Source organism: Emys orbicularis, chromosome 9, assembly GCF_028017835.1.
Source record: "Emys orbicularis isolate rEmyOrb1 chromosome 9, rEmyOrb1.hap1, whole genome shotgun sequence".
NCBI classification, from domain to species: domain Eukaryota; kingdom Metazoa; phylum Chordata; order Testudines; family Emydidae; genus Emys; species Emys orbicularis.
This window is the reverse complement of record NC_088691.1, coordinates 39,270,238-39,291,359: the sequence shown is the minus strand read 5'-3', so window position 1 is coordinate 39,291,359 and position 21,122 is coordinate 39,270,238. Positions and strand designations below refer to the sequence as shown.

The following is a 21,122-nucleotide window of genomic DNA, read 5'->3' as shown; positions in this document are numbered from 1 at the left end:
AGCAGCCAGGCAGCAAAGCTGTGATTTATGAAGAGGAGATCAGCCAGGCTGGGCCCAACGGGCCTCCTCACCAGTCATTAGCACAAAGCAGGTCTAAGCTGAACAGGCACCAAGACCAGAATTCTCCTGTGCCACCCACACTGCAGCTCTCGGCACTCTGATGTCATGGTGGGGTCTGGTGCCTGTGGACCCACTGCAGGCTGTGAATGGGAGAGGAGAATCCAACCTCTCCACACTCTGCTCCTGATGCACACTGAGGTGTCCAGCAGGAGGGGCAAGTTCAGTCTCCATTATGACACCCACATTGCATGAGTAAAGTGCACACTCGTCCCCACCCCCACCTACTAACCTATCAGGAGAGCCCTGGTTTGGGGTAGGAGGGGAGTCTAGTCCCTGACTCTCTGCTTGTCCAGAGCTTCATTCCCCACCAATACACTGCGTCAATTGCACACCACAACCTGGAGCGCAGGGGCCACCCTCTGCTGCCATGAAAGGAGATTTCTGTCTCCCAAGTAAGTCCATGCATCCCTGGACACCCCTGCTGCCCTGTGCCTTTGCTTGGCACTGCACGTCTCAGCTGTACCTCAGCAGAAGGGACGTTGTTCATGATTGGGCCCTGTCTTCCCCATTCCCGGTGTTCTCTCTCTGGTTATTACTGTACATTTGTTGAACTCACAAAGGATGAATCTTGAAGTTGACATGGTGGGAAATGTTGTGTTTTAAAGGAACTGATGTCACTTTGGGTCTGGCTTTTGTCTCTTCTGGTTTTTCGTGGGCAGCTTCACGCGGTTGGGTTTGAAGAGGCTGAGAGCTCCAGCGACTCATGCTCAGTGGGTGGATATCAGGAGAATTTTCCTCCTCCCTGCTCCTGGGCTCTAACTGTTCAATAGTGCCCCAGTTAGGTGTGTGTTTATTCCTTTCTCTGTGGCTTGTGGTAGTGTTTGCTAGTTGAGTCCAAATTGAACACTGGATCCTGCCCCTTCATCCTCTGGGAAAGTCTGGATCCAGATCTGAACAGCTTGGCCCATCTCCAAGACATCAGCCTGAAAGGCCCCTGAATTCTGGGGAAGTCTAGTCTGGCTTTAAACTTCCCTCAGTCCCACATCCAATTGCAACACACTATTTACCAGCTTCCCTCCTTTAGCTGTTTGCTAAACAAATCTCTGGAGGGAAGAGTTCCCTCTCCAGGGAGACGTGGGGAATGCAGTCTTATGTTTGCAGTGGGGATAACTGCAAATGCTAACATTACTGTCCCTGGCCCAGCAGGGGAGGCCCCAGCAGCAGAGTATAGATAAAGTACCACATCTCATATCTCAGAGCACAGCATCCAGTATGTGGGTGCACGGAGGGTCTTGTCTAAATATACATGGCAGTATAGCCCTGAGCCTAGGCAGCAGCCGTCCTGGAGGTCAGAGCAAGCCTGAGAGAACACCTCTATGTCACTAGAGCAGCGGTTCCCAAATTTCATTGCACCATGACCCCCTTCTGACAACAAAAGTTACTATACAACCCCAGGAGCGGGGACCAAAGCCTGAGCACACCCGAGCCCTGCTGCCCCAGGCGGGGGGCCAAAGCCTGAGCCCCACTGCCCCAGGCTGGGTGGTCAAAGCTGAAACTAAGAGCTTCAGGCCCGGATGAGGGGCCTGTAACTTGAGCCCCACCACCCAGGGCTGAAGCCCTCAAGCTTTAGCTTTTGCGCCCAGATGGTAGGGCTCAGACTTCGGCTTTGGCCCTAGGTGGTGGGGCTTGGGCTTCAGCCCTGGGTCCCAGCAAGTCTAACGCCAGCCCTGGAAGCCTCATTAAAATGGGGATGTGACCCACTTTGGGGTCCTGACCCATTTTGAGAACCACTGCACTAGACCTCTGCAAGTGAAGGATAGCACTACACCCCGCTCCTGCCTAGTCTCGGTGCTCTCACCTAGCACTATGAATATCAGCCCTCAAGTCTGCCCTGACAGCTGGTGGGCAGGAAATGTTGAAAGCAGGGCTGGGCAAACAAAACCAGCCTTGCAACCCAAACCTGCTTAGCATCTCCACAGAGGCACTGCCAGGAGAAAGCAAGGGATAGCAGGATCCAACTCTTATCTGTGAACATTTTCTAAACTAGCTGGGCAGGTGTAGAAGCTTTCCTGATGGGGCTCATGTGCAGGCAGGACATTACTCCCACCAGATGGCAATACAGATAGTACCTGGAGACCTAAGCCAGAGAGGGAGGTTTCTCCTTGAATGTGCCATAACTCAGGGAGCCCTGAAGGGAAGTGTTGCTACAGAATCATGTGGAGGAATTGCTAACCTGCATAACCTGTTTTTGAGCATGGGGAGACAAAACAAACGAAGGCTGGCAGCCTATACAGGCAGCCAGGTGCTGCACAGACTATCTGGCTTAGTCATTTGTATTTCACAGACATGGCACGATACTCATGAGGGAGTTGAGTCTCAGCTTGGGGGGCAACATAGATAAGAGTTTTGTCCAGCAAAATCAGTCCAGCATGGAGAAGACTGATTAGCCAGCATGGTGGGAGTTCTCCCAGAGGCTAGAGCTATTAGTTAAATACAGGGGATTTCCACAGCCAACCCTGAGCATGCTGTGTTTGGAACGTCAGACCCGGGAAATGCAGGTGGGTGCGACAGTGGGGAAGGAAGGCCCTTGGGGAAACAGGCGCCTGCAGGCTAGTCCCTTCCCTGCTGAATCAGTCCTCATGGCATCACAAACATTCACCAAGCACAGACCTTAGGCCACCCTTTCATTCCCAGATGACGGCAGGTGGGTTGGAGAGTTTGGGTTCTTGTAGAAGGCAGGTTACTCATCCATTTCTGATATGCCCATCACCATGATTCGTACCTACCCTGAGGTGCGGTGTAAATCCTAAACACCTGGGCACCAAATACAAAATGACAAATTTGTCTCCAGTGACGGAGTAGCGCCTGTGCATAAGCCTCCTGCATTGCAGCATCCTAAGTGTTAAGTTCCATTACTCAGGTGCATTCTAATGTCCTCTCCCACATGGGAGGTGCATGCCCTCCCACTTACTGCCGAAGGCCCAGTCCACACTGGAGGTTTGCCCCAGGTATTGGTGTCTAGCCTCTAGCATGGCTGAACTAGTGCATAGCCCTAATGCTGACTGGCTATGAAAATGCATCAGTGCAGCCTTCCCTGTGCTTACAGGAGTGCTGTCTGTCTACACTGGGGAGTTGTGCAGTGCAGCTATACCATTGGGTGGTCCCTGATGGCTTAATACCCAGTGTAGAGGAGACCTGTGCTTCCTAGAGCCACTAAGGGCTTGTCTACACTTACATTTTACAGCGCTCTAACTTGCTGGCTCAGGGGAGTGAAAAATCACCCCCCTGAGAGTAGCAAGTCTGAGCGCTTTAAAGTGCTAGTGTAGACAGGCTCTGAGTGCTGGGAGCCGTGCTCCCAGCGCTCAGAGCTAATCCTCTCGTGGAGGTGGATTACCAGGAGCTCGTGTGCAACCACACTCACACTTCAAAGCGCTGCCGCGGGAGCGTTCCCACAGCAGCGCTTTGAAGTTTCCAGTGTAGACATACTCTAAACACAAGTGTTAGGGAGGGGAAGCCGTGTCCACCTCAGCCCCATGATTATCAGCTGCCTCCCACACAGGCAGGCCAGACTGGCACAGGGGATGTAAGGCAGGGGTGGGAATAGGAGGGCACTGCCCTTGAGAGGGGGAGAGAAAACAGGGCCCATCATCCTCTCCTCCCCTCTCTATCACATTCTCCCCTTACAGAATAGGAGCAGAGGTATGCTACAGTAAAGGGAGGGTTGGGGGAAAACAATATTCACCCCTGGCTGTGGCCCCTTTACAGTGTTTTCTAGCTGCCAGCTCCAGGCCCAGCTATGCACTTGCTGGCACCTGTGTCACAGACAAGGCAGAGTTCTGAGCTGATTTGGGATTCCTGAGTGAGTGTGTGCATGCGTGCGTGCATGCTGGAGTGAAAGGGACACTGGCCAAGTACCATGCAGCAATGCAGGGAGCTCTGTTTTTACAGGGAAGCTTTTTGTTGTCCCACTCAACATCCAGTAACATCCACCTGGATTTTGTTATTATTTTTTTACAGTAGCACCAAGTGGCCCCAACATGGATCAGGGCCCTATTTGTGCTAGGAGCTGAACATGTACAGTAGAACCTCAGAGTTACAAACACCAGAGTTACGAACTGACCTGGTCAACCACACCTCATTTGGAACTGAAAGTACGCAGTCAGGCAGCAGCAGAGACCAAAAAAAAAAAAAAAAAAAGAAAGAAAGAAAGAAAAGCAAATACAGTACAGAACTGTGTTAAATTTAAACTACTAAAAATAAAGGGAAAGTTTAAAAAAAATTGACAAGGTAACGAAACTTTCTGTGCTAGTTTCATTTAAATTAAGATGGTTAAAAGCAGCATTTTTCTTCTGCATAGTAAAGTTTCAAAGCTGTATTAAGTCAATGTTCAGTTGTAAACTTTTGAAAGAACAACCATAACATTTTGTTCAGAGTTATGAACATTTCAGTTACGAACAACCTCCATTCCTGAGGTATTCATAACTCCGAGGTTCTACTGTACATAGTAAAAGACAGTCCCTGTATCAAAGAACTTACAATCTAAATAGACAGTGGGGACACGGAGAGGAAAAATTACTTGTACAAGGTCACCCAGCTAATCAGTGACAAAGGGAGGCATAGAAGAACCCAGGTGTCCTGATTCCAAATCTGGTACCCTACGCACATGAGATTTCTTGGTCTTCCACTGTCCTGATCACTGTAGGCCTGATTTTTGAGAAATGCTGAGCACCCTTAGCTCCAGCAGACGTCAATGAGAACTGCAGGTGCCCAGCAGGTGTGCAAATCAGGCCTAGATGCTGCTGTTTCCTGATCCTTATCCTAGGTAGCAGGACTGCAGGTTGACTCCAAGCCCCGCTCCCTCAGTAGCAAAGCTAAGACAGTTTAAATTAAACTGTTACACCTAACCTAATTGAACTGTGCAGTCATACCCTCCCTTTTGTATTTTTCTCATAAAACATCTGTGGCAGAGATTGGGGGGGAGGCAGATGGAGAACAGGATTTGACTAGCAAACCAGACTACTGAATCTTCTGCCTGCCTCCAGTGCTATCCACTGCTTTGGAGGACGGTGAAAAGCCCCATACAGCACCTGGCCAATTATGGGAAATCCTTTCTGCACAGAGCAGGGAGTGCATTTTCCCACTTGCTCAGAAATGGACTCATGCAGGAACGCTCTCCACTCCCAAAGATCAATTATCCCTGGAGAGTACTCCCGCTTTTCCCTCCACGCAGAGATGAATTCACTCAGCAGGGGTACATTTTTTTGTGATGTAAACACTTGTCAGTTAAGAACTAATCAAAGGCCAAACACATTCTGGATGGATCACCAAACAGCCACCGGATTGTAACACACTTCTGTCGCTCCTGAGCTGTCCCAGAGAGAAAGGCAGCGTATTCCATGTAACAGTCACTTGAGCCATCTAGTCCTTCTGATACTTATTCTCCTGTCTTTCTAACAGCTGATTGGGACACCACCATCTACCCTGCAGAGTTCTGACACCACTCTGGAGATGGATCTGAAGCACTTCATCTTTGGAGAAGTTCAAGCTGGTTGCAAACTCCCCTGTTCAGGACCCTCTATGACTGGCCAAACCAGAACTCTGACTCCATACACCCCTGAGCTGGATCCAAATCTGGATTTGAGTTTATTAGTTCACACCCATTTCCAATACATACACCCAGACACCAGCTCTACACATCCCGTCTCCCCCATCTCCAGTATTGCCAGCCCCAGACATTCAAATATCATGAGTCAGGCCCCCCCACATCATGAGATTTTTCAAAGTAATAATTGGGGAGGGGGGGTCTTTTTATTTGGTTTTTGGTTTCTGAGCCATCACTCAGGTCACATATTCCAGCTTCTCTGTGCAACCATGTGGGCTAGAATCTCTCAAGACCACTTGACTCCAGGAACTGGGGCTTGCAGAAAAACACCAAGTAGTGTGAAACTCGCCCTGGTTTGGGTGTGCCCTAGCCTGGGTGCATTGAATGAATGAATAAAGGCTCATGAATATTATTCTGGATAGACAAGGCTGGTGTTTTGCTGCGGGTGTTTCTTGGTAGAGCAGTAAGGCCCTTTCTGGGAGAATCTGTTTGAGTTTAAAAAAAATAATGCTTAGCATTTCCTTAATGGAAGTCCAGCGGGGAAAACCCCTGCAGTTCCATTCTCATGGGCCAGGCAGGGCTGCAAATTCCAGACCACCTGCCAAGCTTATAAAACAGGTGAAACAAGTGAAAAGAGTCACACACAGAGTCACACACAGATCCTGAGAGATACAGAGAGAGAAAAGGCGAATCTATCTGGACACACAGGCAGCCAGAGAAGAGCGGCCACAGCACAGATCCTTGTAGAACACCAATGGGAAACTGGGTCGTGAACCACTGGTTTCCAGCTGTGGTGATAGTAAGTGACTCTTTACTCATATCCAGTTAGAGATTCTTTTTAGACCATGAGGGACACATTTAAAAAAAAAGATATCTAGCACTAGCTGGTCATGGAGAAATGGCAAATACTGCTCATTTTGTACAACTACCAGTAGCTTTACTGAATAAACCTGAATGAAATAGACTTATGAACTTAAAAAGATTTAGGCACCAACTCAGGACACCAATTCAGCACATTCTTACCTGTAAGCACAGGGATTTTAGCACATGTTAAGAACATGCTGATATGCTGCCCTGAATTGGGTCCTTACAAGTAAACTCCACATCTGGGGCTTGCTTGGAAGGAGGATAAATAGACTGGCTACTAAAGACAAGGTATAAACCATTAAAACAGGAAAGAGAAAGGAAAAATTAATCTATAGCATGATTCAGTTGGCTTGGAATGAGTCACACCAGGGACGAATTTGGCCTGAGGTCTTTTGAAAATCTGTATTTAAAAAAAAAAAAAAAACACTCAAATCTTTGTTTTATGTTCAAACTAACTGATTAAAATCTACAGTATTTATTACTAAGCAAATAATTTATTCCTTGAATTTCCCTTTTTCCATTAAAGAAAATTTAATGATCAGATTGTGAAATTCTCAGATATTTTTATCCAAAATGATTAGTTACTTTCTTCATGAAATGTTTCCCCAATGTGAATAGCTCACAAACAGAGCTTAGCAAAAATTGGAATTTCCATTGCATGGGAAATTCCAATATTTTGACACTTGCTCTGTTTGTGAGCTATTCCAACTAACCAACACATCACACATTTAGAATGCTGAATATTGTAATTGAATACACAATCTGAAATATTGCTTTTGGGAAATATTCAGGCTTCAAATTTGCTTTTTGGGAATATTCACACTGGTAAAACCTGGCTGCTCAAATGTTCGTGGAAAGCAAAAGCGACAAAAGATGGGGCCAAACACAGTTACATCAAAATCCGGTTTTCAATTTGAATGAATATTCACAGATTCCCCCCCCCCCCCACCATTCTGTCAGTTCAACTTTTATTATATTTAAGGATTTCTTCAGAGAAAACTACAAAACCCTGCTGCCATGTCAAACATTTTCTCTATTTCCCTTTCCTCATTCTTTATAGATAAAGGAATGACAACAGCATAATTTTGTTAAGAATTTCTCTGCTCCCCTGCTTAGTTCCAACCTAAGATCATGATCTCTTATATATTACATCATAGTTGCTTGCTGTGGAATCCAGTTCATTGCCTTTGTGGAAGTGATAGAAAAACAGCATTGTACCTAAGGCACTGATCTACAGAGCCCTGCATATCTGCAGATATCCACTTTATATCCACTGATAAACGCATCCGGATCATTTTTGCGGATTGGATGTGGATACAAATTTTGTGTCTGCGCAGGGCTCTACTGATTTACCAGGGTCACACACCCAGGGGACCCCTTCTTCCTTCACAGGGCCCATATTATACCGGTGCAAAGCTTGTTATAGTATCAAGGCCCAAATAGGTTATCCATTTTAGACAGTAAGATCTTCAGGACAAGGACTATTTGCTTGCGTTACACACATTGGCAACACTTAAATAATAAAGGCCCCGATTCAGGCAGGTGTTGAAACACGTGCCTAACTTTAAGCATGTGAGTAGTCCCCTTGATGTTAATCATATGTTTAAACATAAAAGCATAAGAAGGACCATACTGGGTCAGGCCAATGGGCCATCTAGTCCAATATTCTGTATTCTGACAGTGGCCAGATGCTTCAGAGGGAGTGAATGGAACAGAGCAATGTATTGAGTGATACATCCCCTGTCATCCAGTACCAGCTTCTAGCAATCGGAGGTTTAGGGACACCCAGAGCACGGGGTTGTGTGTGTCCCTGACCTTACTGGGTAATAGCCATTGGTGGACCTATCCTCCATGAACTTGTCTAATTCTTTTCTGAACCCAGTTATACTTTTGGCCTTCACAACATCCCCTAGCAACGAGTTCTATAGGTTGTGTGATGAAGAACTTCCTTATCATGGGTGGTGGGACAGCCTACCGTGGCCCCGCCCCCAGGCCAGTGTGCCTCCTGCAGGGACTCGGGGGTGCTGGGGCGGCTGGTGCTGGGCTGGGCTGCCTGCCCAGCGTTCCGGGGCTAGCTGCCCGAGCACTGGAACTGGGGGCTGGCCAGAGCCCCAGAGCTAGGGGTGCGGCAACCGCGCTGCCCAGCCACCTGAGTACTGGGGCTGGGGATGCGGCGACTGTGCCCATGTTCCTTATGTTTGTCTTAAACCTGCTGCCTATTAATGTCATTGGGTGACGCCCGGTTCCTGTGTTATGTGAAGCAATAAATAACTCCCTTATTCACTTTTTCCACAACGTTCATGATTTTATAGACCTCTATCATATTCCCCTCAGTTGTCTCTTTTCCAAGATGAACAGTACCAGTCTTTTTAATCTCTCCTCATATGAAACCTGTTCCATACCCTTAATCATTCTCGGTACCTTTTCTAATTCTAACATGTCTTTTTTGAGAAAGGGTGACCAGAACTACACCCAATATTCAAGGTATGGGAGGACCATGGATTTATATAGTAGCACTATGATATTTTCTGTCTTATTATCTATCCCTTTGCTAATGATTCCTAACATTGTTAGCTTTTTTGACAGCTGCTGTACATTGAGCAGATGTTTTCAGAGAACTATCCTTTCTTGAGAAGTAACAGCTAATTTCAACCCCACCATTCTGTGTGTATAACTGGGATTATGTTTTCAAATGAGCATTACTTTGTATTTATCAACGCTGAATTTCTCCTGCTATTTTTTTGCCCAGTCACCCAGTTTTGTGAGATCCCCCTTTCTAACTCTTTTCAGTCTGCTTTGGACTTAGCTATCTTGAGTTATTTTGTATCGTCTGCAAACTTTGCCACCTCACTGTTCATCCCCTTTTCCAGATCATTTATGAATATATTGAACAGCATTAGTCCCTGCATAGATCCTTGGGGGACCCCACTATTTACCTCTCTCTGCTGTGAAAACTGACCATTTATTCCTACCCTTTGTTTCCTATCTTTTAACCAGTTAGTGATCCATGAAGGGACCTTCCCTTTTATCCCAGGACTCCTTTCTTTGCTTAAGAGCCTTTGGTGGGGGACCTTGTCAAAAGTTTTCTGAAAGTCCAAGTAAACTATATTCACTGGATTTCCCCTGTCCAAATGTTTGTTGACCCTCTCAAAGAATTCTAATAGATTGGTGAGGCATGATTTCCCTTTACAAAAGGGAATTGACTCTTCCCCAACACACCATGTTCATCTATATGTCTGATAATTCTGTTCTTTACTATAGTTTCAACCAATTTGCCCAGTACTCAAATTAAGCTTACCAGCCTATACTTGCCAGGATCGCCTCTAGAGCCTTTTAAAAAGAAAATCAGTATCAAATTAGCTATCCACCAGTCAGCTGGTACAATGGCTGATTTAAGCGATTGGTTACATGCCACAGTTAAGTTAGGCACGAGTTTAGGTACCTTTTTGAGCTCTGTCCGAAGTGCCCAAGTTACCTCCTAATAAAGTCCATGGGACTTTTGCTCGATAAGGACTGCTGAATTTGGTTCAAATAACATAATAAAATAAAAACATTGTAATGATAAAAAAATCATTCTAAAACAATAAATGCATGTTCTTTCAGTGTTTCCCATTAGGATTCTGGCTGGCTAGTGTCGTGGTAGCATCTATCCAATAGTAAATACTTTGGGTGCTTTGCTAAGAATTAAATGCCTCCTTCTGCTTCCCCTTGAGTTTACAGCTTCGCACACACTGACTTCATGAGAACACTTTAAATTCCATAGACAGTTTTGTTTGCAGTGGTGTTGCAGCCATGTTGGTCCCAGGATTACTGTGTGACTATGCCTACTAAATTACTAAGCAAGCTAAACTATGGTGTAAGATGAAAGAAATGATCTACAGTGTCTAGTGAAAATGGGGTCAGATCCTGCTCTCAGTTACAGGGGTGTAAAGCCAGTCACTGCACAGAAGTTAGCAGTTACTCTGCATTTACACCTATGTCACTGAAAGTGGAATTTGGCCCAAATGCTCAAAGGGAGTTAGGCATCTAAATATCTTGGAAGATCTGCAATGCCTGGCTCTGATCCTGCAACTGGGTCTGTGTAAGCAAACTCTGCATCCATGCTGAGCTGCTTTGGCATCAGTGGACTCTGCATGGGCTGGGCACAGGGGTTTGCCTGCATGGAGCCAGCTGCAGGATCAGGATCTAACTCAGTGGCCAACAGCTACCATAGAAGCACAGAGATCTGATGTGGGATTTGTGCTTGAGGGATTTTGGCTCTCTTGACGTTTGATAAGTGCTACTATTGCTGGGGAAAGATGCTGGCCTGACTGCCCTGGAGATGGAAGCCCTCTACTTATCCACAGACCACAGACAGTTTAGGTACGGTAGGGCTGGCTTCCTCCCAACAGCTGCTACCCTGGCCTGGAGGGGTGAGGGATGAGAGGGGAATTCTGTCTCCATGGCCCATTCAGCCAGTGCTTAGTGTGTGTGCGTGTGCTGAGGGAGGGCAAAGGCCGTGTTTGCAAGGAGTCACAGACCCAACAAATTAAAGAAATATATAAACACTGACCTGGGTTGCTGAGGGGTGCATTTTAAACACTGTCTTACCAAACCTGCTGCTCCCACAATATGATAGTCCTACCACTTTTTTCAGATCACTTTACGCATTGCCGTTGGCCTCTCTGCTGAGACAGAGTGCCAGCTATGCCAGGGGATTGTAATATGGGCACTTCTCCACTGGGAGCTAGACTGAGAACCAGCAACTCCTCTCACCTAGGCCAGGACACAGCCCTCAGATATCCATGAACTGTCCTGTCACTGACTTGATCCGACGGGCTGAATGGAAACTGTCCATGAACAGCATCATGCTCTTATTTGGGGGGAAGGGGAGATGCTAACCCTTCTCACTGAGAGACTGAGCAGCACTACTGTAGTCCTATCTGGGGCTCTGAACAGCACCCCAAAGCCAGATGACAGGTGGGACCCAGGGGAACAGTGACACAAGCAGAACCAGCTGATGGACTCAGGGCCGGCTCTGGCTTTCTGGCCGCCCCAAGCAAAAAAAAACCCGCAGCGGCCAGAACGGCAAAGCAAAAAAAAAAAAAACCTGTGGCGCGGCCGGAGCCAGGGTGCAGGGGGACTCCCTGCCCTGCAGATGTGCCCCGGCTAGCAGGGGGAGAGAGAGAAGGGGGGGCGGCCAGGGCTTCAGCGGGGCGCTGCCATGCGGCCCCTCCCGCCGTGCCCCCTGCCGGGAGGCCTCCGCACCACTCCGGTCGGCTGGGAGGGAAGGACGCGGGCTGCCCTGCTGGGCTTGCTGCAGGGCGCTCCCATCCTCCGCGCTGCCGCCCCCTACATGGCGGCCGGAGCGGAACAACAAAATAAATAAATAAATAAATAAAAAGCGGCCGTGCCGCCCTAGGATTGGGCGGAATGCCGCCTCCTACAAGCTGCCGCCCCAAGCACCAGCTTGCTCGGCTGGTGCCTGGAGCCAGCCCTGGATGGACTTTCTGTTAGTCCGGCCCTTGCTTCATCACCTATAGGGCAAATAGCCTCAGATAAGGGGAAGTAGCAGGGACATTCTCCCTTCATTTCCACCACAGTTCCCCTGGACTCACGCTGAGAACTCGTCTGCCCTACTAAAGTTTGCCGATACAAGGAGCATTTGGAAACGGAAGTTCCTTCAGCCTTGCAAGCTCTGCGTCCTCCTTGGCATCCAGCTCTCCGTGACTTCAATAGGAGCTGTCTGTGGGTGCTCTCACCTCAGAAAATGAGGCCTTAACCCTCTAGGGCTACAGGGCCAACTCCTTCTCCCAGTAACACCAGCACAGTACTGAGCTCTCACAGCTTCTACTGGTCTCAAGGGGCGCCATGGCACCTCAGAACATCAGGCACAAAGCGTCTCAAAATGGGCACCAAAATCAGTGGGCCTCTCTGAAAGTGCTGCTGCGAGTGATCACTCTGCTTTGTAATTAGATGCAGTGATTACAGCCCATGGGTCACATCCTGAGCTGATATAAATTGGAATAACTCCCCTGAAGTCAGTAGAACTATGGCAGCTGAGGATCTGGCTCTCCTGAGTTTTATAGTACACTAGCATTTCCCTTTAAGCTTCACTGAAATAAAGGAACACAATTCTTGTGTTGTCACCTCCTCCCCTTAAACACACTAACACCCTGTTTGATTGTGGGGTCTTTCAATTGCCATTTAACTGTATTTTCTCCCCCCCTCTAGGCAGCCTGGTTGGGCCTGAATGTTTTCCTGTTCGTATATTATTTCCTGCTGTTTGACAGGGATAAGAAGTTCTACTACACCAGAGTGCTACTTGGGGTAAGGACAGTCTCCCTCTCTCTCCCCTGCCTCTCTTTTTGCCAGACACTGACCTTATCAGCTGGGAGTGTTTCCCATCTCAGAAATAGGAAGCCTTTCCCATCACAGCCCCACATGGGGCTGGAGATGGGCCAGGTATGTAAACTCCTCCCATTTCCTGCTGGTGCTGCTCCAAATGGAGTACACAGGGAGGCTCTTTGTGGCTGTGACCCCTTTGGGATTTCATCACACTAGTAGTCTGGGGCAGAACACTAGCGAGTAGTGGTTGACATACAGTAGCACCCACTGCAGTTCAGTGAGGGGAGGATGGAAAAATCCCACCCTCCCTGGGGTATATGAAGGGCCTCAGGCTCCTGCATTAAAGCCAAATGCAGTGTGGGGTATACAGTGATAGCTGGTTATTGGTGGGCAGCCACAAAATGAGACTGACCCTGTCTTTGCACATCCCCCACCAGTCTGCACTGGCATGGGCCCGGGCCTCTGCAAAATGCCTTAACTTTAACAGCATGCTGATCCTGTTACCAGTGTGTCGCAACCTGCTCTCCTTCCTGAGGGGCGCCTGCTCGGTGAGTGACCAGCCCTTCCCCACCCTCACTCCCCAACCCACTGCACAAATGCTCACCCAGGACTAGGACTGATTCTGGCCTCACCTGGCACTCCCGGCCAGTCACACCCAGCACGGTCACGCACTAGTGACAGAATGAGCCAGACACCAAAACATCAGGAGATTGGCCCAAAAGTCATTTACAAATATTACTGTAAAAAGCAACAGAGTCCTGTGGCACCTTAAAGACTAACATATGGATAGGAGCATAAGCTTTCGTGGGTGAATGCCCACTTCGTCAGATGCACGTAATGGAAATTTCCAGAGGCAGGTATAAATATGCAGGCAAGAATCAGTCTGGAGATAACGAGGTTAGTTCAAGAGGGTGAGGCCCTCTTCTAGCAGTTGAGGTGTGAGCACTAAGGGAGGAGAAACTGCTTTTGTAGTTGGCTAGCCATTCACAGTCTTTGTTTAATCCTGATCTGATGGTGTCAAATTTTACTGTGTTTGTGATGTGGCCTTTGAACTCCCCCTGCCTCAGGGTGTGTGTGTGAAATCAGTGATGCCAACACTTCCACATATACAGTGTGAGGAGGTTTTACTGCTGCTGCCTGATGGGGTGGGGTGGGGTGAGGTTCCCCCCCCCCCATCTCCCCAATGCTCACAGTTCCCATTAATTACTTCCGTGTCCCCCCCACGGCCCCTCCTTCAGCCTAGCAATTAATTATCCACCCCCTGCATCTGCTCCTTGCCCCTCTGCTCCTCCTGCAGCTCCAAGGGTTCTTCAGCCTCCTCTCCTGGACCTGGGGGGCTGCAGCAGGGTCCCCTCCTCCCCTTTCCTAGGCCAGAAGGGGCAACTTCAGGGGCTCTTCACCCCCTCTGCATCCTCCCAGGCTGGGTGTTGCAGAGATGGAGGGAAAGGGGCAGGGAACAGACTCACCCAGGGTTTGGTGGGGGGGGGAGGGACACCTCCCCCCTTCCCTACTCTGAGAAAGGTGTCATCTCCTCCCTCACCCAAAAGGTGTTCTGGCTTCTGAGGGCACCAGGTGGGCTCCATGTGCCTTCTGCAGCAGCTCTGATTGGTTGCTTTTTCTCAGGAGGCAGGGTAGGGGGCAGGGCCAGCTCTAGCTTTTTTCTGCCCCAAGCAAAAAAAAAAAAACAACCTCTGAGAGCGCCCGGAATGCCACCTCTGAAATTGTGCCACCCCAAGCACGTGCTTGGTTTGCTGGTGCCTAGAGCCGGTCCTGGTAGGGGGAAAGCCATTAATCACAGGGGCAGGGTTGCTAGCACCAATGCCCAAGTGGCTCCAGCTGAGGCCAAGGTCCCCTCATTGGCTACAGCTAGATTCAATACACAACACGGCCCCTGGCCCTGTGTGTCCATGCCTGCCCACCCCTAGGGCCTCCCCCTGTCCCACATGGGGAGGGGCTCACTCTGCCCCCAGTTTTCCCTCCCCCACCTGCCCCACTCAGTGAGGGGCTGGCCCTGCCCCTCTTGCCCCCACAGTCTGGAAGCAGCCCCCCGTTTGCTGACCGTTTCCTCTCCTCCCTGCAGTGTTGCAGGCGCACAATGAGGAAGCAGCTGGATCACAACCTCACCTTCCACAAGCTTGTGGCCTACGCGATTGCCCTATTCACAGGTAACTCAGGCACCCACCTCGCACACGAACCGTCGCTCAGTACAGGAAAGTGCTGCACCTGCCAGCAGTCGCTGGTTCAGGTTCCCCCTCGCCTGGGGGCTAAGGTTGCTAACCCTCCAAGATTGTCCTGGAGTGTCCAGGAATTAAACATTGTCATGTGATGAAACTTCCAGGAATACATCCAACCAAAATTGGCACCCTACTGGGGGCAGAGTGAGCAGATGCCCAGGCCCTCCCCAGTGGGATGCTGATCAGGGTCTGAGCTCGGTCTCCATGTGGCGAGCATGGATTCTATATCCAAGAGGGCAATGGGGTGGGGTGCTGACCCTTTCACTGCAAGCTGTGCTGCCTTGGCTTGCAGCAGGTCTCTGGGTGTACGTCTACACAGCAGTTAAATACCTGTGCCTGGCCCAGGTCAGCTGATGTGGGCTCCCAGGGCCAGGGCTGCAGGGTTGTAAAATTGCTGTGTAGGCATTTGTGCTCGGGCTGGATCCCAGGTTATGAGACCCCGCAATGTGGGAGGATGCCAGAGCCTGGGCTCCAGCCCAAGCCCGAACGTCTATCCAGCAATTTTAGCCCCACAGCCCAAGTCAGCTAAGCCAGGCCAGCCATGGCTGTGCCACAGGTCTTTTATTCCAGTGTAGACTTGCCCTGGGTGATGGACTCTCAGGGTGTAGGTTGGTTCCAATCTCTCTCTCTCTGTGTCGGTGATGTTCAGCTGTTCACATCATTGCCCACCTGTGTAACTTTGAGTGGTACAATGACAGCCAGCAAGCTGCGGATAGGAGCCTCTCCTCCATCCTCTCCGACCTGCACCAAGATGAGGAGAGTAACAAGTGGCTAAACCCCATCCACACCAACAGCACGGTGAGTGCTCAGGACCTGCCTTGTGGGGATGTGAGCCCCAGGGTGGCTGCCACAGGGCGCCATGGCTTCATTCTGTGCTGCCTGCTGACTTTGTGACCATCCCCATGTCCTCGCTGTGTTCTCTTGCAGACTCCAGCGTACGTAACATTCACTACCATCCCGGGCCTGACAGGCGTGATCATCACTGTGGCGCTGATCCTCATGGTCACCTCCTCCATGGAGTTCATCCGCAGGAGCTATTTCGAGGTCTTCTGGTACACACACCATCTCTTCGTCATCTACTTCGCCGGCCTTGTCATCCATGGCATCGCGTAAGGCACCACACAACAGCCACACGTCACTCCCAAATGGCATCTCACTGGCAGATGCTGTCCACCTCCCCGTCTGTCATGCACTCCCCATTTCCTACCCTGGCATGTGACTCTCACACCACATCCCTACTGCCACGGAGCATCTGGCACCCTCCCTGCTGCCCATCCAAGCACCTGTCTCACCCTCCCTTTACCCAACCCCCTCCTCTGACTGTTCCACCCTCCCCCGTTTGCCAGCAGAACCTCCTGCTATCACATGCTCCCCATCTCTAGGCCAGCGTCTCCCCTTCCTCATTTGCTGAGCAGTTATGAAGGTGAAGCAGGGAGGTAGGCTTGGATCAGGAGAGCTGTGGTGACATTTATTTCCTCTCCCAGTGGTCTTGTTCGTGGGCAGACAGCAGAGAGCTTGAATAAGCACAGCCCCGAGCACTGTGCGCAGGACCCTACACACTGGGGAAGAAACAACACGCTCTCCCACTGTGAAGAGCCCGAGTTTGGGAGCATCCCAGCTGAGGTGAGTCATTCCAGTGCAGACAATAGCTGGCAGGAGACCACGCTGAGCTAACTGACAGACCTCACCCTTGTCCCATCAGGAGGGCGCAGCGCAGCCACTGACACAATCTCATTTTCCATGGTGTGATGGGAGAGGAGTTCTCTGACCCTCCTAATTTCCCCTCCCTGCCACTCATGCCTGCCAATGGAACAAGCTCCCTCCCACCTCCCTAAAGCCTCTCCATGCCAAGTATCCCACATGGGGACCTTCACAGCCTGCCTCAGCCCTGCTCAACTTTCCAGGTGCTTCTTGCCAAGACAGCCCCTCCCTTCCCCCAATGTACACTCCTGGCCAACCCACCTCTTCCCTGCTGGTTCCCAGTCTGACAGGGTGGGTGAGAAATGGCAGCAGCACAGGGCAAGGCTCCTATCAGGCCAGAGTAGCTCCAACCTGCTGCTCTGGGGGTAGCCCTCGGTGTCATCCAGCTGAGAAGTAGCCAGTTCTCAAAAGGGTTAAGAAGAGGGGACGACATGAACAATATACACAGCCCTCTGAAGAGGGGCTTGGAAACCCAGCTTTTCTCCTCTCTGAATTGACATTAGACTGAAATATCAGAGGGGTAGCCGTGTTAGTCTGGATCTGTAAAAAGCAACAGAGAGTCCTGTGACACCTTTAAGACTAACAGATGTACTGGAGCATAAGCCGACGAAGTGGGCATTCACCCACGAAAGCTTATGCTCCAATACATGTTAGTCTAGATTGAAATACCCTCCCCTCACTTGCTGTAACCCACAGTGCACTAGTGAGCATCGCCCCGGGGAGCTCTGTGCCAAGCTGGCATGGATTGCAGGGACAACTCCTGAGCAATGGCTCTCGCCCTCTGCCCAGACTTCCTGGTGACGGGAGCTTGAGAACCTGAATTAGAGTGGGTGGGACAGTGCTCTATATGTATAAGGTACTAATGCCAATCCTGGTGTGCCCATGTCACCTTGCACCAGCATGGAGCCATGTCTCCTGTGTCATAAAGACCTTTCCCAAAACATTAGGTGAGAACGTTTGATCTGGGAATCACCCTGTAGGGACTTCAGTGCCCTACACTGCCAAACCTCCCCTCTGTGCACATCGGCTCCTCCAGAGATGGAAAGGCTCTCACAATATATTACTCACTCCTGTCTCCACAGTCCTGGCAGTGGGTGCTGACCCCAATCCTTCTCTATGTCTTTGAGCGGGTCTTACGCTTTTGGCGTTCTCGACAGAGGGTCGTCATCACAAAGGTAAGGGGTGTCTCGGCACAGCCAGTGCAGCCTCTCCCAGCAGGAGTCACTGTAGGCAATGGGATAGAAGCACTACCTATGGGAGCTCCTAGCCACTCCAATCCCAGTCTTTCCCAGCAGGAGTCACAGTATGCTCCCTGTGTGGGGTGCTCCTAGCTACTCCACGCTCAGCCCCAGCAGTGGTGTCACTGTAGAGGCAGCTGGGTGGGACATACTCATGCTTTGCGGATGTGTCTTTCCTACAGGCTGTCGTGCACCCATCAAAAGTGTTAGAACTACAGATGCACAAGAAGGGCTTCAGCATGGAAGTGGGCCAGTATATTTTCATCAATTGCCCCTCTATCTCGCGCCTGGAGTGGCATCCTTTCACCCTGACCTCTGCACCAGAAGAAGACTTCTTCTCTGTCCACATCCGGGCAGCAGGGGACTGGACAGAGAATCTTATTGATACCTTTCAGCAGCAGAAACCAAAGACACCCAGGTAGGCCAGGGCAGCATTAGAGTCAGGAAGCCAATAAAACTCACCCCCTGGGAAGAGTTTTGTGATACGAAGTGATGCAGGAAGGCAGCTTCGACCTCTTACCTGGATCCTGACTTATTTTACCAGGATAGAGGTGGATGGCCCCTTTGGCACAGCCAGTGAAGATGTGTTCCAGTATGAGGTTGCTATGCTGGTGGGAGCAGGGATCGGGGTCACGCCCTTTGCCTCTGTACTGAAATCAATCTGGTACAAGTTCCAGCATGCAGACCAGCGTCTCAAAACCAAAAAGGTAACCAGTGCAATGGGGGAAAGGCTGGCCTACAGCTGCCTGTCTGACCTTCATTCCCAGCAACCTGTTGTGTGTCCTTAAAGTGCAATGTCCCACCATCCCACAGCATCCTAGAGTGCAAAGCTACAGCCTTCCTGCTGAATCTGTCCTTATTGTAATGGACTCTCTCCTCTGCTCCACTGCAGTGCACAGCTCTCCCATTGTCAGTAACATCTCTCTCTCTCTTTGTGCTGTTGGATCCCAGATCTACTTCTACTGGCTCTGCCGGGATACAGGTGCGTTTGCCTGGTTCAATGACCTGCTCGCCTCCCTGGAGCAAGAGATGGAGGAATCTGGCAAAACAGGTTTCCTGAACTACAGACTCTTCCTCACGGGCTGGGACCACAGCATTGTGAGTCACATACACCATACGGTCCTAATGGCAGGAGATGTGTCACAGTCTAGGAGGGGAGAACACTATGGCCCAGAAGGGAACAGGGGAGAATGTCTGTAGATAGGGATGGGAAGAAAGTGAGAACACCATGTTAAAAGCTAGACAAGATGAACACAGGCACCAGAGAGGGGATTCTGCCATTTAACCCCTCAGGGAGGGTGGCAACAGTTGAGGCCAAAGCCTCATAAATGAGGGCTCCTGCAGCCCTTCTGTTGGGTTCCAGGCATTGGCAGGACGTCTGCCTGTTCTCACTCCTCATCTCCTGTAACTCTAGGCTGGCCAAGCAGTTTTCAACTTTGATAAAGACACGGATGTGGTGACAGGTCTCAAACAGAAAACCTCCTTTGGGAGACCCATGTGGAGCAATGAGTTCTCTGCAGTGGCAACTGCCCACCCCAGGTAAGTGTCTAGTGCCCTGGAGACCAGGTTGCTAGAGCTGGAAATGTCTCTTCAAGCTACCTGGCCTCTTCCTCCTCAGACTGCATGCCCAGCAAGTCTAGTGTTGCTTCTGTAAGCACAGGTGCCAAGTAAGGACACTGAGAACGAGCTGCATATGCTACAGAAACAGAATGATTGGATTCATAGGTTAGGGATTATTGTAATCATCTGACCCCCTGTATAACACAAGCCAGAGAACTTGCCAAAATAATTCCTAGAGCAGATCTTTTAGAAAAACAGCCAATCTTGATTTAAAAATTGCTAGTGATGGAGAATTCACCATAACTCTTGGTAAATTGTTCCAATGGTTAATTACCGAAGAGCTCCCAGATTATTGGATTCTAACAGCCTGGGTTTTTTTCAGAGGTGCCGAACACCTACAGCTCCTACTAACTTCAGGTGGAGTCATGGCTGCTCAGCATCTCTGAAAACTGGGCCCAAGGCCGAAATTCAAGGATCTTCTATGGCAGTGGTTTTCAACCTTTTTTTCATTTGCGGACCGCTAACAAATTTCAAATGGAGGTGCGGACCCCTTTTGAATGATCTTAGACCACAGGTCTTAAACCTGCGGACCACAGAGTGAAAACCACTGTTCTATAGGATGATGGCAAAGCATCTCTTGAGAGAAGCACTGGGAAGAACTGAAGGTTTCCTGCACAGATCATAAATACCCTGCACAGTAAAATCCTTCTCCATGGCTCCTCCACACACAGCTGTCCCTTCTGAACGCTGTAAAGAGGACTGGAATCTCCTCTGAGGTAGGGGTGATGGGCGTAAGGGATGTTAGGAGTTAAGTGTGCACATGGTCTCAGAGTTCCCTGGAGCTATGGACTAATACATGTAATGTAATTCATCTGGTACGCTGCCCGAGCAGCAGGGACCAATGAATGACTAGGATGGGGGGGGTGTTCTGAAGATGGAGGCAAGTGAAGGCCCACAGATGGTGAAGGGCCCTGGACAGAGCCTGGAGAGGGCAGATTATTTCTCCCCAGCACTAACATCTCCATTGTTCTGTGCAGGTCTGTAGTGGGGGTGTTCCTCTGTGGGCCTCAAGCTTTGGCAAAGAGTCTGCAGAAGTGCTGCCATCAGTACTCCAGCCTGGATCCTAGGAAGGTCAAATTCTACTTCAACAAGGAGAACTTCTAAGCAGCAGGAACATGGCGACTACACTGTGTGACACCACAACCTCCCAGAGAACAATTATCTGATCCTCTACAGCTCCTTTTAAGACTGAATCAACCTGTCCCTGCTGAGGATGCGCTGACTGAAACTACTGAGAAATGCTGCCATTCAAACCACGTGTCTCCTACCTACTAAACTCAAGGAAGAAGTGAGCTTCCAAAACAACACTGCATTCCTCCAAAGGAAGCGTCTTTTGAGTTTTCCACCTTGCATCTCTTTTGAAGGGGAGGGGAATGGGTCTCCTTCACTAGAGGTCAACAGTGATCTCACATGCAGATGGGAGTTGAAATAGACTTTCTGGTGCAATCAGCATGATCTTAAAGTTTGATTGTG

The 21,122-nt window shown here is 49.7% G+C and overlaps 1 protein-coding gene across 3 annotated transcripts; it reads left to right on the top strand.

Annotated features, from left to right (window-relative positions):
• The first annotated feature begins 6,416 nt into the window (after positions 1–6,416).
• Positions 6,417–20,846, top strand: NOX1 (NADPH oxidase 1). Of its 3 annotated transcripts, XM_065410786.1 has the most exons (13): positions 6,417–6,465; positions 12,747–12,838; positions 13,294–13,404; positions 14,937–15,021; positions 15,740–15,888; positions 16,018–16,199; positions 16,575–16,713; positions 17,874–17,966; positions 18,212–18,447; positions 18,574–18,736; positions 18,981–19,127; positions 19,444–19,568; positions 20,627–20,846. In XM_065410786.1, the coding sequence occupies exons 1-13, from the start codon at positions 6,417–6,419 to the stop codon at positions 20,751–20,753; spliced, it is 1,698 nt and encodes a 565-aa protein (XP_065266858.1). In that variant the 3' UTR covers positions 20,754–20,846. The 3 variants fall into 3 exon arrangements, with proteins under 3 accessions (XP_065266858.1, XP_065266860.1, XP_065266861.1); XM_065410788.1 differs by lacking the exon at positions 13,294–13,404; XM_065410789.1 differs by lacking the exon at positions 18,981–19,127.
• The last annotated feature ends 276 nt before the right edge of the window (positions 20,847–21,122 follow it).